Genomic DNA, 18302 nt, shown 5'->3' with positions numbered 1-18302 from the left:
AATGGCCTGAATAAGTCAAAGCGTTTTAAAGTTATCAGCACTTAAAGTGACACTGGTCAGATTTGCAAAAAATGGCCAAGTCCGTAAGGTGAAATAGGGCCAAGTCCTTAAGGGTATTATACTGTGTGAGGGACATATAAGTGGTCACCATGTAAGTGGTGCGATGGGACAGAGCATTGCAGTGCAATGCGGTGGAGCTTAAAGGGGTTGTCCGAGTTATTTTTTTGTTCTTTGTATGTTTCTAACTAGGCAAATTTAGAGACTTTACAATTCACTTTCACTTTATCTCCAGTTGCTGCTTTCTCAGATTTCACTGAGGGTCACATGACCTGTGATGTCAGCTTCTCAACCCTGCTCTGATGATGTTTTGTGCACAAGCCTGAGAGAGTAGATATGTGCCTGTACACCAGATGTCACTGTGCTGGCCAGGCCCCCCTGTACTGCAGGCTGCTGCTTATTGCTCTCTCCCTGGATTCTTGAGGAAAAACATTAACCCCTTCAGCTGCACATACTCAGGGCTGAAGGCTTTACTGAGTAGCTGCAGGCAGTGAGGAGACAAATGATGGGCAGAGGAGCTGACAGAGGAGTTCTGCAGAGCATTGCACAAGAACAGGTAGGGAGAAGATCCTGTGTGTATCAGTAGTGTCATTATACAGCTGGGACTTGTAGTCGTACAGATACAACATGCTGCTGAGTATCCCAGCAGGCAGACATGTCACTCAGGGCAGCACTTATATTCACTCCCTTTGCAGAGCAGAGGGAGGTGTAGAGATTGCTGTTATTGCAAGTAAACAAAGGGCCAGAAGAGAACCAGGGAAATTAAGAAATATATAGTTTTTGCCTAAAACTTGCTTAGATTCGTTATATATTGCTGCCCATCAGATTTACAGTGCTATATTTATTTAATTTTTTCCAGAACTCAGACAACCCCTTTAATGGTGCAACAGGGGTCCCCAGATATAACTTTGGAGTCTCAGAAATGCCAAATCCACCCCATGGTAAGTAATTGATCAATTTTTGTGCTATGTTAAAATAGTCTTAATTTGAACACATTATATCCATTTAGGAAACCTAATTAGGTGGGCTCTTAGGCAAGGTGGCTTATAGTTATTACTCTTTACACAAGCCACACTTATTTTTATGTGATGGGCAAGATATAAATATGCCAGGGTATATTGCATCGATTTGAAATATAACCTTGTGAAATCTTTTACACCTAATTCATTCGCCAGGTGCCAAACACAAATGGCACATATTTTTTCAGGGCACATAATTATTTTACTTTGTGCCAAGGCAGAATGATTTATTTTCAGTCATTACAACATGATAAAGGAGAAATGAGCAGATGCTAAGAGCATCCCCAGAGCACTTTATATACTTTGATTTCATCCAGTGTCAGATAGTCTAAATTACAGTAGCATTCAGCAATAAGCGTTCCATAATCCTACAGAACTGAATGTAAGAACTGGCTGACCTTCCCAATGGTAACCCGATGATTACTGTCCTGATCCCTGACCAGATCTAAACAAACAATATTAAAATTTCTGTTTCCCCACAGAAAAGAAGAGTTGAATTTTGTCAGTATTTTCATTCGAAGTAAAATGTCTTTTTTCTAGGAGTTAAGTGGGAAAACTAGTAATGTTTTTCTTACTGTCTCAATTTTTTTTTTACTTTTTAGGGATGTTATTTTCTAATCTTCGTGCCCTATAGTTATTTTTGTCATTCCTGAATTCCAGTTTAGAACACACTGGACAGAACTAATCTTGTTTTTTGGCCACAATCCCAATATAATGGATGAAAATGGTACATATACTTTATCCAGGATTTTAAGCATTATAAATTGCCACCAAAATTTTTAATTGATTTTAATCTCTTAGCACAGAGAGACTATATGGTAGAATAACTAATATTAACCATGTAAATATAAGTAGGATTAAAGGGCTTTGGCAATATATTAAAGTGGAACTGAACATACTGGACTAAATAACCACGGGTAGCATATTATACTGGACTAAATAAGTGAGTATAACATAGCATATTCTACTAAATAAGTAAGGGTAGCATATTATACTGTACTAAATAAGTGAGGGTAGCATATTATACTGGACTAAATAAGTAAGGGTAGCATATTATACTGGACTAAATAAGTAAGGGTAGCATATTATACTGGACTAAATAAGTAAGGGGTAACATTTTACTGTATGCTAGCCTAAATAAATAAGGGTAGCCCTGGAGCTACTAGAAAAGAACAAAGGAGAGCAGCTAAACTGATAAGGGGCATGGAGGGTCTTAGCTATGAGGAAAGATAATTTAATTTCTTTAGTCTTGAGAAGAGGCCTCTAAAGGGCCCTTTACATGGGCCAAGAATCTGCCAGATTATCTGGCAGTGTAAAGGTGCCACTGATTACACTTTTGTTGGGTAATTGGATGGTTTGTATAGGCACCTAAATCGTTGTTTGCCGGCAGCTATCTTGCTGTGTAAACAGCCTCAGCTGCCAGCAAACAATGAGTCTATATGGGCTTTGTGGTAACTAATAGTTTTTTCCCTAAAATGGTGGCTATACGTGTTACAAAGTGAAGGTAAGAAACCTGGGATAATGCTGTGCAGCCAGCCAATCACCAGATAGCCATCCCCCGTAATGTCACAGCCCTTTAAAAACCTCATCCCACGAGGTCTCCTCTATTTCACTGTGATCTGAGCATAGAGAGAGATGTGACAAGCGCTAGGAACAGTGTTCAAGAAGCCTTTATTTGTGGAATATTGGATAGGGAGACCGCAGGGACAGTGTATGGGGATGGTAGGGAGAGTATTTACACACTGTAGGGTGTGCATAGGGAGATCAAAGGGAGACTGCAGGGACAGTGCAGGCTCTGTAATATGAAGCTGAAGGGATCCATAGAAGATAGCCCACTTTGAATAAATCCCTGTGTAGGGTACAGAGTTATCTAATTAAACAGAGCCCACCTTGTTTAGTAGATAAGCAATTCCATTTTGCCTTGATTCTCAAATTGGGGTGAATAAGCTGTTTAATGCTATTACTATTGGGATTCTCAAATTGGGGTGAATAAACTGTTTAATGCTATTGCTATTGGGGTGTCTACCTTGCTTAATAGATAAGCAATTCCATTAGGTCTTGATTCTAAAATTGGGGTGAATAAACTTTGAAATTTAACTGTTAATAGGATGTCCACCATGTTAAATAGATAAGCAATTATATTACACCTTGATTTTCAAATTGGAGTTAATAAGCTGTCTACTGTTATTGGGGTGTCCACCTTGTTTCATAGATGAGCAATTCTATTACGCCTTAATTCTCAAATTGGGGTGAATAAGCTGTTAAATGTAACTGTTATTGGGGTGACCACCTTGTTCAATAGATAATTATATTACACCCTGATTCTCAGATTGGGGTGAATAACTTGTCTTGTTCTACTGTTATTGAGGTGTCCCTCTTGTTTAATCGATAAACCATTCTATTACGTCTTGATTCTCAAATTGGGTTGAATAAGCCATTTAATTTTACTGTTATTGAGGTTCCCACCTTGTTTAATAAATAAGCAATTCCATTACGCCTTGATTCTAAAATTGGGGTGAATAAGCTTTCTAATTTTACTGTTATTGGGGTGTCCACCTGCCTGTCATGCACAGTGACTGTTTCGCTACCAGAAAGGACTAGCTATGCATGTTGCTGCAATACACAGTGATGTACAGTGAGATACACTATCCCTGCAGACCGGGATATAGCTGATTTAATGTGCTTTGTGACTACTTAATTCAGAACAAAGCAAATTTTTTTGAAAAATTTGGTGAAGCGTCTGAATTGAATTTTTTTAAATTTCACTCATCTCTATCAATTACTATTCCCTATACTGTGAAGGATATCGATGCATGTAAAGGTAGCTTTCTTCCTTACAATCACCCACAAAATCATCCAGTTTAAAGGGGCCTTAAGGGGTAACATGATTTATATATATAGATATAGATATAGATATATACATAGTTGAAAGCAGAAGTTTACATACACTATATAAAAAGACAAATATGCATGTTTTTATCAATATCATGAAATCAGAATAAACCTTTCCTATTTTTGGTCAATTAGGATTATCAGAATTATTATTATTTGCCAAATGCTAGAATAATGAGAGAGAGGATGTTTTAAGGCATTTTTATTACTTTCTGCAATGTCAAAAATTTACATACACTAAGATTACTATGCCTTTCAACAATTCCGGACTGCCCATATGATGATGTCATGTGTTTGGAAGCTTCTGTTAGGTTTGTTGGCAACATCTGAGTTAATTATAGACACACTTGTGAATATATTTAAATGCACACCTGAAACACACTGCTTCTGTGTGTAGCGTCATGGGAAAGTCTAAAGAAATCAGCCAAGATATCAGGAAGAGAATTGCGGATTTGCACAAGTCTAGCTCATTCTTGGGTGCAATTTCAAGATACCTGAAGGTGCCTTGTTCATCTGTACAAACAATTATACGGAAGTACAAACAAGATGGGAATGTCCAGCAATTATACCACTCAGGAAGGAGACAGGTTCTGTGTCCCAGAGATGAATGTGCTTTGGTCCAACATGTCCGGCATATCAACCCAAGAACAAAAGCAAAAGACCTTGTGAAGATGATGGCAGAAGCTGGTAAGATTGTGTCAATATCCATAGTGAAAAGAGTACTGTATCAATATGAGTTGAAAGTCCACTCTGCCAGGAAGAAGCCATTACTCCCAAAGAAACATAAAAAATCCAGATTAATGTTTGCAAATGCACACAGGAAAAAAGACCAACATTTTTTAAGACATGTCCTGTGGTCTGACAAAACAAAAATTTAACATTTTGGCCATAATGACCATCGTTGCGTCACGGAGGAAAAAGGGAGAAGCTTGGAGGACTAAGAACACCATCCCAACTGTGAAAGACGGGAGTGGTAGCATCATGTTTTGGGGTTGTTTTGCTGCAGGAGGGACTAGTGCACTTCACAAAATAGATGGCATCATGAGGAAAGAAGATTATGTGGAAATACTAAAGCAACATCTCAAGACATCAGCCAGGAAGTTAAAGCTTGGGCGGAAATGGGTCTTCCAGAAGGACAATGACCCAAAGCATATTGCCAAACTGGTTACAAAGTGGCTTAAGGATAACAAAGTCAATGTTTTGGAGTGGCCATCACAAAGCCCTGATCTCAATCCTATTGAAAAGGTATTGGCAAAGCTGAAAAGGCAGGTGCGAGCAAGGCGACAAAAAAACATGGCTCAGTTACACAAGTTTTGTCAGGAGGAATAGGACCAAATTCTAACCAACTATTGTGAGAAGCTTGTGGAAGGATATCAAAAACATTTGACCCGAGTCATACAGTTTAAGGGCAATGGTACCAAATAATAATATATGTATGTAAACTTTTGACTTTTCAAAAAGTAATAAAAATGCTTTAAAACATTCTCTCTCTATCTCATTATTCTGGCATTTGGCAAATAATAATAATTATGGTAATCCTAATTGACTAAAAACAGGAAAGGTTTATTCAGATTTCATGTCAGATATTGAGAAAATATCATATGTGTCTTTTTATATAGTGAATGTATTTTCAACTGTATATATATATATATATATATATATAAATATATAGATATATAGATATATAGATATATATATGTATATATAAATGGCCCTTACAAATACGGTGAAAAGCTGTTCAAGGTAATGTCCCCTCAAAAGAGGGGAGAAGGAAAAATTTAGTCTCCGGGGCATCAAGGCTTCTAATCTTTACTGTAAGAACTGTAAATCTGTGGAATAGTCTACCTCAGAACATGGTCACAACAGGGACAGTGGGTAGTTTGAAAAAAGGCTTAGATAAATTCTTAAAAATAAATAACAATGCTTATGGAAATGTGAAAAATCTGGGTCTCACTCTCCTTTTCTAAAATTCAGATCCCCACCTGTCCCTTGGTCGAACTTTATGTTTTTTTTCAAATGTGTTAAACATGTAACTATATTATACTGCACTGCAAGTAAGGGTAGCATATTATACCAAACAAAAAAGTAATAGCACAGAATATATAACATGCTGCAATTCTCACGCAACGCAGAACTAATGCATGAAAAAAATGCTCATGTACACAGACCCATTGAAATGAATGGGTTAGGATTCAGTGCGGGTGCTATGCGTTCACATCACTCATTGCACCCGCACGGAATACTCGCTTGTTTTAAAGGGGCCTTAGTGTAGCCAGTGCTGAGGGGGGTGGGGGATGTAAAATGTAGAGAGAGACCCTTATGGATTTCATTGAGACCATTACTATCTTTTTCTTATTTAATATTTAGGACTATTGATAATGTTTCTTATTGTCATATATAGTACTGGGCAAAAGTGTTAGGTGGTTTTGGAAAAAAATGCTACAAAAATAGAAGTGTTAACAGTTTATCTTTCTTAATTGCCAAAATACAAAGTGAATGAACAAGAGAAATCTAAATCAAATCAATATTTGGTCTGACCACCCTTTGTCTATAAAGCAGCATCAATTCTAGGTACATTTGCACACAGTGTTTGAATGAACCAAACAGGGAGGTTGTTCCAATCATCCTGGAGAACTAACCACAGATCTTCGATGGATGTAGGCTTGCTCAAATCTTTCTGTGTCTTCATGTACTATAATTCCAGACTGGATGATGTATTGATCAGACTCTGTGGAGGCCATATCATCGCTTCCAGGAATCCTTGTTCTTTTTTAAGTTGAAGTTAGTTCCTAATGACAATGGGTGTATGTTTGGGGTCATTGTCCTGCTACAGAATAAATCAGAGCCAATCAGATGCCTCCCTGATGTCATTGCATGTTGGATAAGTATCTGCCTGTATTTCTCAGCATTGAGGACACCATTAATTCTGACCGTGTTGAGGACCATAGACACAGTGGTCGGCCAAGGATAATAGTGCAGGAGATGAAAGACACATCACGCTTTCATCTCTTCGTTCACTTTGTATTTTGTTAATTGATGAAAATAAACACATGTTTTTGAAAGCATTCTTAGTTTGCAGCATTATCCAGATTGTATGCAAAGGCCATGGCAGTCCTATGTGGAAGCAGGTCAGAATACAGTAGAGGCACTGCTACAAAAGTCTCAGATACTTCTTTATCAGGGAAGGCTTACAATTGCCGCACTCCAAAGAAAAATGACAATTTTCCAACCTTTGTTACAGTGCATTTGTGAGTTTGACTGTTGCAGTAATGTCTAAACCCTCAAAGCTACATGACTGATGTATCTGTCATATGCATGCAGGGTATGTATGAAGCAGGTGGGTTCTCTGTGTAATATAACAGACTACTATTTCCCTGAATCAGATAAGGTGTTCCCTCTATCCAATCGCACTCCTCATAGCAAAATTGCAGGGCCCCAGCTAGTTGCTATGGCATCCTTGGGCCTTGTGAGGGCCTGCCATAGTAAACTGCCTCTGAAGCTCTTTTGAGGCAGGGTTTGATAAGCAGTATAGAGAATTCCCATAGACTGAAATAGTAATAGTTGTAAAAGATTTATTTTTTTATAGTTGTAAAACATAATAAAAACTAGTTGAATTTGGTAATGCCATAATTGTACTGACCCGCAGAATAAGGTTGTCATGTCATTTTAGCATATAAGGATTGCCATAAAAATAAAACCCCAAAAACTATGTTTAATTGAGTTTTTATAAAAGTTCACCATACAAACATATTCCACACAAAAAAAAAAAAACACATATGGTTATATGGTCAGAAAGGTAAAAAAAAAAAATGGCTCTCTGAGAGGAAAATACTGAAACGGAAAAAAAATGTAAATGATAACTTTTCAAAAAACTTTTGATGTGTCATAAAGACAACAAAAGTTTAGATGTGAAGTGCTGAGACCCCCACTGATCCCTTGAACAAGGGAGAGAAGTGCGAGCATAGTGCGCTCTCTCTACTCACTGCTAAGGACAGAATGGAGAAAGGCCCATAGACTTCTATGGAGCCTGAACGTGCCTCTCTACAAGCATTCTAGGGATCAGTACTCAGCACTCAGATCCCCCCACCGATCGAAACTTTTGACATGACTTTTTTGTGACTCTTTAAGGGATTAAAAAATGTACCTCTCTATAACAGAAAATTGTCTGTAACCAAATAAGTGCTGGTCTATTGCCCTTAAATAGGCCACCATGTTAAGCTGATGTATCCAACAGCAAAGTTGACTGCTTCTTTCTTCAACTAACTATGTTTGTGCCATTTGAAACTCCAACTCGCCTACACCCACACTGAACATGGCTTACACTCCATCCAGCTATACAGATCATATGCACATCCACTTTTATTTTTTTCATAATCTGTGTTATTATCATTGGACATGCAGAACATACCATCATTAAAGGGTTTGTATACTAGTTTCCACACCTCTCAGGCTGGCGAGACACACGTTGGTGGTCATACTTACTTGATCCCTGGTGCTGGGTACCAGCTCATTCACTCTTTGTTTTGGAGCTCTCCATTTAAACTTCTGGTTTGACACCGCTGCAGCCAATCACTGGCTACAGCAGTTATCTGCTTAGAGCCTCTGCTGCTTGTCTCAGGTCCCTCCATGTAAACCTTCAGTTTGACACTGCTGTAGCCAATCACTGGCAACTGCTTCCCTTGCATCAAATGGTCACATGACGCAAGGGGAGCAGTGGCCAGCGATTGGTTGCAACAGCATTAAACAGGAAGTTTATATGTAGGGACCAGAGAGAAACAGCTGGTGAGCAAATGAGCCGGGACTTAGAGCCAGTAATTAGTTACAGTCACCAGTGTGGGTCCCCCCAGTCTGAAAGGTCTAGAAGTGAGTGCACAACCCCTTTAAAGTTTAATAAATTATCTGTGAATTAAACCACAAGAAATACACCCTAGTAGCAAGTAATTGGCTCTCATGTCAGCTCCATGTCAACTATGGGCTCAGGGGCATAACTACCCTAACGGTAGACCATGCTACTGCTATGGGGCCCAGTCTTAGTTGGGATTATCGCCTCTTCTTCTGGAGGTGAAAACTTTGTCAAGACTCTACCCTATAAAAGAACAACTTTTAGCAAATGAAGCAGTGAAAAAATAGCCCAAGGGTCATTGAAAAGACTTTAGGCAGAAACTCTTCTGTCCTGTGTGGGGGGCCTGGTTTGATCCTTGTTACAGGGCCCTTATTTCTCTATGTACGCCAATGTATGGGCTGCTAAGGTATTCTGGTGTGCCAGTCTGACCCTGGTCATCAAGTAGTATGGTGAGAAAAAATTAAAATTTTATTATGGAAGAAATTGCTATTTGAATCTCTATCACACACCTGCAATTACTTTTACATACAATATATATCAGCTCAACAATCCACATACAACCTATGGTGAGATAATGTTTGTAATGTATAGCATCTGTGGGAATAATTCACTGAGATAAATGAAATAGTTTAAAATATTTATGCGAACAAAGACACATTAAATATTAATTGGTCTTACTTAGACTAATTTATCAGAAAAAAAACAACAAGATTGCATTACCCTCTTCTTCCCGTGTCAAATATCAGCATCCTAATCAGTGGTTTCTATCCTTTCTTGATGTAAATTACATTATTTGGAGACATTGATCATGTGTGAAAATTTTACTGAAGTGCTATTTACAAATATGAATTCTTATTATCATTTGACCCTGTTGAGCTTGATAAAATACTGCGGTGCAATATATATTTGGAAGCAGAAATTATATTATTGCTGATATACAGTATATGTGTGGGTGAGTATGTCAGTAATACAAGGGTATGTCTCTATCAAAGTATTATATTTAAAGAAGCCCTCCAAAAAATGCTTATTCTCTTAGTCTGGCCCATCAAAAAGATACATGATGTAAATTTTAGTGAAGGTATTCTTGTTACCAGTTGCTGAAGTGAGTGATCCATTCCCTTCTAGTCCTCAGCTTTGTCATGTGACCAACACTCTAACTGACACGGCATCTTAGGTGTGGACAGGAAGTCAGTTTCTCTATTTATTCCTATGGGAGCCTCAAAGTCAGTCTCATGAAGGATGAATAGAGACTGACTTCCTGTTTGCAGGGCTGTGAGGACATTACGGACCTTTGCCCTGTGAATACATCACAAGATTTCAGGATGCCAATAGTATAGGGAATAATCCTTTAATATAGACTTTCTAGTAAAGCACTTCTTTAAATTTAAAAAGGAGCAAATCAGGTTTATAGCATAGCACCATTTTAGTGCACATGTTGGTGGGAAAAAAGCACTACAGAGGAAGAAGAAGGGTGCTCTGATGACCCTGAGAGGAAGTGGGGGGAGGGCTTTCCCTGATTGGCTCCCAGGCTGACAGACAGCTGGGATGTGCCAATTAGTGCTGCAGCAGGCATGGAGGTGCCCTAGAAGAACGAGCAGAATGTCATTCTGTGCTGGGCCATGAATGAAGGTAGTTGGGTCTTGCAGTGTCTGCTAGAAAATGATCAAAGGGAGTCAAGAACAGTGAAAACGCAATCAAGCTTGTTGTTTTCTACTGCCAGGGACATTGAAGGGAAAAGATAGAATTACAAAGAAGAAGAATTGTATGTGTAGAATAGGGACAGGCAGGGAAAGCTGTCAGCCAGACAGTGAGAAGTGAGGAGCTGAGGTTGGCTTTGCCTCCCAGCACAACTGCTGCAAACCTAAAAGCCAGCTAGCCTACACAGACATTACTTTCATTTTTTTCTCATTTTAACAGAAATCCTTTTTTGGGGGATGGGGAGGGGGTGGAATAAGCACAAAATTGTACAACACATGTTCTACCATCAATCTAGCATAGCATATAGAATACTAGTTCGAACTCCGTGTCAGGGCATTTCATATATTCAGTTACATTTTTTTTGTATTTTGGTTTAAGTTTCAAAAACTGTATAAATCAATGATTGATAATGTAATATTAATATTTCCATTTATTCTATCTCCACATGGTTGGAATTAATAATTTTTGGGGGGTTATTCAATTTAATTAAACCAGCATTTAGGTGATCAGTACACCAATGCACAAAATTATATATGAATGATAACGTGATATTAAAAGGGTTGTCCACCATGAGAATGCGACACTGCTGCCATGAATAATGTCTACTGCGCAGAAACAAAATGCAGGATGTGGAGTCTGTGCATTACAACACTGAAGGTGAGCATGCACACTCGGCAGGATGGGATTTGGAGCCTTCGCATTACAACACCGAAGGGGAGCGAGCAGGATGGGGTATAGGACTGGAGCCATTTTGTTTGACGTCATTTAGAGGGGCTAGAAAACAGTCACAGACACTGTATACAGGAGCAGCAGCCCCTCCTACAACAAGCAATCAGAAACACTGCCACAAAAAGTTACAGAAGATAACAAGAGCAGGGACATTAAATGAGTAAGTAACCTATAATTATGACCAAAGTGGCAACCTTTCAATCATCCATTTCCGATTATTTCCTTCTCAACATGGTTTCAAGTTTTTTTGGAACGCTGGTAAACATGCGTTTACCCATAGCTATGTATGTCAGTGTCACTCAGATGTAATTTACTATTACAGTCATTGTGTTTGAGAGCTTGGAGAGGGGGGAGGAGGGAGGGAAAAAGAAAAAAAATCATAAAAAATAAAAGATAATTTTTCTAGGAGTTCTAGGAGGCTAGAGGGTGTTATATGCCAAATTTCAGGGTAATTGGAGAATCTTCATCTCGGTCCAAATCAATTTGGGTCCTAACCAAACTTTTTTAAATTTGCCAACCTGAATAAAATTTTGAGTGGTTCACTCATCTCTGCTTTGAAGGTTTTTCCCATCCATTAGAGCATATGCACGTTAACCAAAGTTGAAAGCTACTCACAAGGAGTGGCTTTTAAACTAATGGACCTGACAACCCCCTTCCAGTATTACATCATAATTCACAAACCATTTATTCGCATGTCTGGCATGTAATGCTAAATTTGAAAATCCGTATACAGTACAGACCAAAAGTTTGGACACACCTTCTCATTCAAAGAGTTTTCTTTATTTTCATGACTATGAAAATTGTAGATTCATACTGAAGGCATCAAAACTATGAATTAACACATGTGGAATTATATACATAACAAACAAGTGTGAAACAACTGAAAATATGTCATATTCTAGGTTCTTCAAAGTAGCCACCTTTTGCTTTGATTACTGCTTTGCACACTCTTGGCATTCTCTTGATGAGCTTCAAGAGGTAGTCCCCAGAAATGGTTTTCACTTCACAGGTGTGCCCTGTCAGGTTTAATAAGTGGGATTTCTTGCCTTATAAATGGAGTTGGGACCATCAGTGGCGTTGAGGAGAAGTCAGGTGGATACACAGCTGATAATCCTACTGAATAGACTGTTAGAATTTGTATTATGGCAATAAAAAAGCAGCTAAGTAAAGAAAAACGAGTGGCCATCATTACTTTAAGAAATGAAGGTCAGTCAGTCAGCCGAAAAATTGGGAAAACTTTGAAAGTAAGGGCTATTTGACCATGAAGTAGAGTGATGGGGTGCTGCGCTCGATGACCTGGCCTCCACAGTCACCGGACCTGAACCCAATCGAGATGGTTTGGGGTGAGCTGGACTGCAGAGTGAAGGCAAAAGGGCCAACAAGTGCTAAGCATCTCTGGGAACTCCTTCAAGACTGTTGGAAGACCATTTTAGGGGACTACCTCTTGAAGCTCATCAAGAGAATGCCAAGAGTGTGCAAAGCAGTAATCAAAGCAAAAGGTGGCTACTTTGAAGAACCTAGAATATGACATATTTTCAGTTGTTTCACACTTGTTTGTTATGTATATAATTCCACATGTGTTAATTCATAGTTTTGATGCATTCATAGTCATGAAAATAAAGAAAACTCTTTAAATGAGAAGGTGTGTCCAAACTTTTGGTCTGTACTGTATGTAAAAGAAGTTTTACCACAGGTACAACTATATTTCAATGTCTTGCAAAACAGCACACAGGAGTGCAAACATGAGACACGTGGAAATTAAAGACAGAAGAGCTCCATGTCACAGAGAAAACTTATGGTAAACACATTTGATTCTCAAATTTTGTACGAAAGACTGGAGGTAAGAGGTAGACACAGCAAACCACACAAGAATATAGTTGGAAACAAACATCATAATCAGAAAGCCCCTCAAACACCATGCATAATACTATTAGAGTTCCTACTTGTTGCAGAAGAGGGTGTGCTGCAACTGAGCAGCCAGTCGGCAGTGTTTAGGACAGTCATATTCTCCCCTGAGAATTGGAATTTAATAATAGTATATGTGTTAATATGTTTTATATTATTGCATCCATTTTCCACCACCATTAACACTAATGTTTTGCACTACTATAAACTCTCCACCGATATCATTATTATTAACATATATAGTATCCCAGATAGGATAGATTGAGATGGTATGAACCATAAAATGTATAGTAAAGGACCACTGATAATTAAGTACAGTATATTATAGGCGAGACAAGAGGTAGCTACAGACATATTTAATAATAATGAAGAAATGTAATTTTTATATAGAATTAGGATGATGATAGTAAGGCTGGAGAACTACATGCAGCTCAAGGATCTCTCATATGTGACTTTTGATTCCAGTACTTTGAGACCTAGATACCTATCACTGTGCCCAAAAGTCCCACACCTACCCTGTTAGGAGAGAGCAATCATAAATGTTTCTTGTAAGATGGAATTCTTTAGTGTTGATTTCTGATTGTAAGCAATTCTATACCATAGTAGACTAAGCAGGAGTGCAGAAACATAGAGGAGAGATGAACATTATATAGGAAAGCTTTGATGTCTGTAAAGTCACTGTTGTAGCAGCACCTATTCATATTATGACCAGTACTATGTGGCTGGCAAGCTTTTAAACGGCTCACTGAGTTTTCAAAATTTTTTGATATGTGAGAGAGACATATCAAAAGTTTTGATTAGTGGGGGTCTGAGTGCTGAGACCACCACTGATTGCTAGAACGAGGAGAAAGAAGTGATTGCATATTGCACTCTCTCTCCTCGCTGCAGAAGAATAGTTCATTAGAAAGTCTTTGGGCCCATCTTGATTCCATCCTCTGTAGCGAGGAGAGAGAGAGCATTATGCAAGCAATTGTCTTGTCTCATTCTAGGGATAAGTGTGGGGTCTCAACACTCAGACCCCCACCGATCGAAAACCGTTTATATGTCTCTATCACATATCAAAAGTTTTTTTGTGAAAACTCAGTGACTCTTTAAGTGTTGTTCAGTGTGGAGCCAAAATTTTGGAGTGTGGAGACAGTTTGCTTTAACTCTTTCCCACAGATGGATATACCATTATGTCCAACGTGCGTTGATTCTACCACTAATGGTAAGTCCAGTGGATCGAATGTGCATAGCAGTTATGTCCATGCCATCATCATTAGAGGATGCTGACAGTAATTTGGAATAACTATGTATTAGAAAGCATTATGCCAGAAATTGAATGATCACAGTTTCTTGTCACCTATGTAGAGCAAAAAGTTAAAGGCTATGGATATCTTTTAGGTGATTTTTTTATTGCATTGGCTGTATTCTTGGATAAAAACATATTTGTAATAGTTTTTTTTATTAAAAAACATTGCTCAGTCTTCTGTATCCTGCATGTATTTTAATACATTGCAAGCTGTTCATTCCCATTCAGCATGAAATAAATTACCCAAATAAAATAAACTAAAAGGGATTTTTATATAAAAATAAAATTCTCAATAAAATAAAAAAATATGTGTAGGAGGTGACAATTTTTATTTTTTTTATAAACCATGTTTATATTCAGGAAGGAATTACAAAAAAATGTATACATTTGGTGACATTGACTAACTGACAAGTTACTGTGGCATGCATGTTATTTATACTGTCTCAAAGGCACAGTCAAAATAGCCCAAACAACAATGGCATAAGGCATATAGTAATTAGGCATAAGTTTTTCCATTCCCTACTAAAACATACAAAAGTTAAAACATACATTATTTGTACCCCAAAATGGTACCAATAAAGAATTATCCTCATCTGGCTAAAAAAGTTTTGTATTTCTTACAAAAGTATGAGAAACTGAAAAAAATATAACATACGGCCTTGAAGGCCCGTAATAGGCCGATACTACAATTATTATTCTACAATGTAAATAATGAATGGCATCATTAGGGCTGTGCACTGACTTTCAGATTAAGATCAGGCTTGGTAATAAAACATAGATAACATTTTTGCCAATTTAATAACTTATAGAAAAAGACGTACCTCCTGTACCATTTGTTGTGATGTTGCTGCTGCTGATATTTGACTTATCCAGCTTGGAGACTGATGCATCACCACTTCCAACACGATTATGCGGACTTGCTAAGTCCTGCATTTCCATAGACCTGTTGGGAAAATATGTAGATATTAGTAGTTATCCAGTGCCACCTATGGGTGACCAACCTGTAAGCCAGTGTGACATTAAAGAGACTGATTTTGAGTTATTTGTAACCGTTACAGCTCCCATTAAGCTGTGCATGGTGAAAATAACGGGATTTTAAACAGTGAAAATGATCAGGAAAGTGCTCAGCGTAAGTAAAAAAAAAATCACTGGGCAAATCGGTGACCCGTAACAGCGAGTGATTGGCTGAGCGGGTATCTCCTGGTGTTTTTGTCAAGATGGGACCAGGAAGTAGAGACCAGCGGGGATTTGATAAACATCAGAACAGATGTGGTGGGGTGAGGTGAATATTGCATTTTATTTATTTTTTTACTCACTCTGTACCATTTTCCCATAATTATTCACTGCTGGACAATTCCTTTGAGCATTACAACCTCTGCATACAAGTAGAATTACTGGGCTTGTGAACCTCATTTACCTCCTATTTTAACTCTTCGCCAGAGCACACAGTTTGGGAGGAATGTTGGCAATTAATTATTCCTCAAAAATCTGATTCTAGGTCTCATCTCTGCAGGGTCTTTGTTAATATCAGTGGATTTGTCCTAACAGTTGTTCTGCTCTATATTTATTCACTCCTTCAAGATCTCTGCAGGATCAAGGTGATCTGTTTCATAACCAAATGACAGAAGTGACTGTTGTTAGGCAGCCAACCAAACCTATTAAGGCATATTATAGCAAAAGAATAGGCCGTCTCCCCAGGCTTTGCAGAGTTAAAATAGTGATGTATTCCAACTACCAGTTAGGTAACACACGGGGAGGGTTGGATTTATCAAGCCCTACACTCTTCTTAAAAAAGTTCTGAAATAGGGCTTTGTGACTTTTTGGTCTTATTTGTGCATAAACGTAGCAAAAAATTTTTTTTTTTTACACCACTCACTCCGGTTTTGAAAAGTGCGTTGGAAAGTGTCTGTGGTTGACTTGTCGAGCTGATTTATAAACTACAACTTTTTAAAAATTCCCTTAAATTGTTGCAAAGTAAGGCCTTGTTCACATTTCTGTTTTTTACTGACGTGTGCCGTCCGCATTTTCTGTGGACATTACACGTACCCATTGATTTAAATGTGTTCACATTTCAGTATTGTTTAACTGACCATGGGTCAGTAAAAAAAATCACGGGGACATGCACTATTTTGATCCATGATTCAGACCAAGCACGCCCATTTAAGTCTATGGGTCAACACTCATCCGCGTTGCGTCAGTTTTTCACTGAAGACTGAAGGATTTGAAGATTCTTTGGAAATTCATTTTCAGCTGAGCAACGTCAGTGAATTACGGATGACACATGGATTCTAAAAACAGACACATGGACCAACCACGGATCACCTTCACTGACGTCTTCATGGATGAGACACGTACACAGCGAGATGTGTTAGACTTAATGATGTATCAAACATCATGCAACATTTGATAAGTTAGGCGTGAGTTACAGCAACACAGACTCCTGAAAAACTGAATTTAACAATTTCCCTTACGATAAATCTCCCCCAATGTGTCTCCTAATAATAAAATAATTAGAAACAAAATCAGGATTGAGCATATTAAAATTAAAATCCGTGGCAAAATGTTTATGTGCATTTATTTATCACGGCTGCTAATTTTAATATATTTGGTTCAGATTTTTTTGTTTCTTACTATTTTAATACAGATATATTAATGTAGGATTTTACTGTATTTAAAATCAATTTTTTGCCTAGTCCTACTTTGTGCCTTCTTTTGTCGCAGTTATTGACAAATTTTGGCATATCTTGTGGTCAAACACTATACTAGCTCCAAGGTGGTTCTAAAAAGTGGTGACAGTATAAAGCCCTGTGCCGCATTATGTAGCAAATTGGCAACTTGTTGAGCAGTCCTCAGGCTGCTTTAAATGCACACAAAAAATACATAACTTTTTACAACAAAATTCTAGCTTTGACACTTTTAACAACTCAAATATATACTGGTTATAAATTTGACACTAAATAAAATGGTATAGGCATAATATTCTGGTGGAAAATAAATGTATCTTAATACATCTGCCCCACTGTTTTAAAGAGTTCGGATTTAGAATAAATCACAATTTTCATTATACAAAGCTGGAGAGCTAACCTCCACAAAACTTTTAAAGGTTCCTTCAGCTTCTTTCACATGTGCACCTGTAAAAATTGCACACCAAAAACATAATTTCCTTTAGTGTGTATAGAAGCACCCTAGCCTAATAAAAAGTACTGCAAATTGCAAAACTACATATATAATTTGTGTTTCCTTTAAATTGATCTGCTGCTTTTTGTCATGGATAAAATTCAAACTCATGAAATTCTTATTGAAGTCTCAGTCTCAATCAGTAGCAACGCTATGGTATCCTGTAATCCATCAAAATGTTCCCCACTGCTTTTCATGGCACAAAATGTGTGCATGCTTTATCTCATAAACTAAAAGTAATGCGTACCTGAAATGTCTGCAATTTTTAGAAGAAAAAAGATCAACAATCCGGGCCTAAATGTGCCAGAAAATAATTAAAAAGTCCAGATATTTTTGTATCTTACAAATGATATGAAAGTCAGCAAATTATATTTCCCCAAACATTATTCATTGAAGATTCATCTTTGTTATGTCAAGATGAGATTTCAAGGCACACACAACTCTTTTAGTGACAACCAATTGCCAGCAGAGTAATGATGAATAATAACAGAAGCACAGCCACGAATAAGACCCATATCAATCAACATGAGTATTTGTACAAGGCTTATTATTGAACTGCCTGAAATTTTGATATGCACTATAGAGTAAAAGCATAATGTATTCTGATTGTCGGGCAGAGCAAGAAGGGCTTAAATTACAGAAAAAGTGGGTAATATTGGCTGTGATTAGGTCAGGTGGCCTCATCCCAGCA

The 18302-nt window shown here is 37.8% G+C and overlaps 1 protein-coding gene across 12 annotated transcripts in view; it reads right to left on the bottom strand.

Moving 5' to 3' along the window:
- The window catches only part of EYA4 (EYA transcriptional coactivator and phosphatase 4), a 390423-nt gene that overhangs the window by 169654 nt on the left and 202467 nt on the right, over positions 1 to 18302 (bottom strand). For 8 of the 12 annotated variants that reach the window (XM_040429159.1, XM_040429165.1, XM_040429163.1 and 5 more), the window contains 2 exons: positions 15256 to 15377; positions 13182 to 13250 (listed from right to left, as the gene is read on the bottom strand). In XM_040429159.1, the coding sequence (XP_040285093.1) occupies positions 13182 to 13250; positions 15256 to 15377 (191 nt within the window). The remainder of the gene's footprint in view (positions 1 to 13181; positions 13251 to 15255; positions 15378 to 18302) is intronic. The other 4 variants (XM_040429164.1, XM_040429166.1, XM_040429168.1 and 1 more) reach the window with 1 other exon arrangement.

This window comes from Bufo bufo, chromosome 4 (assembly GCF_905171765.1).
Source record: "Bufo bufo chromosome 4, aBufBuf1.1, whole genome shotgun sequence".
Lineage (NCBI taxonomy): Eukaryota > Metazoa > Chordata > Amphibia > Anura > Bufonidae > Bufo > Bufo bufo.
This window is presented reverse-complemented; position numbering and strand designations above follow the sequence as displayed.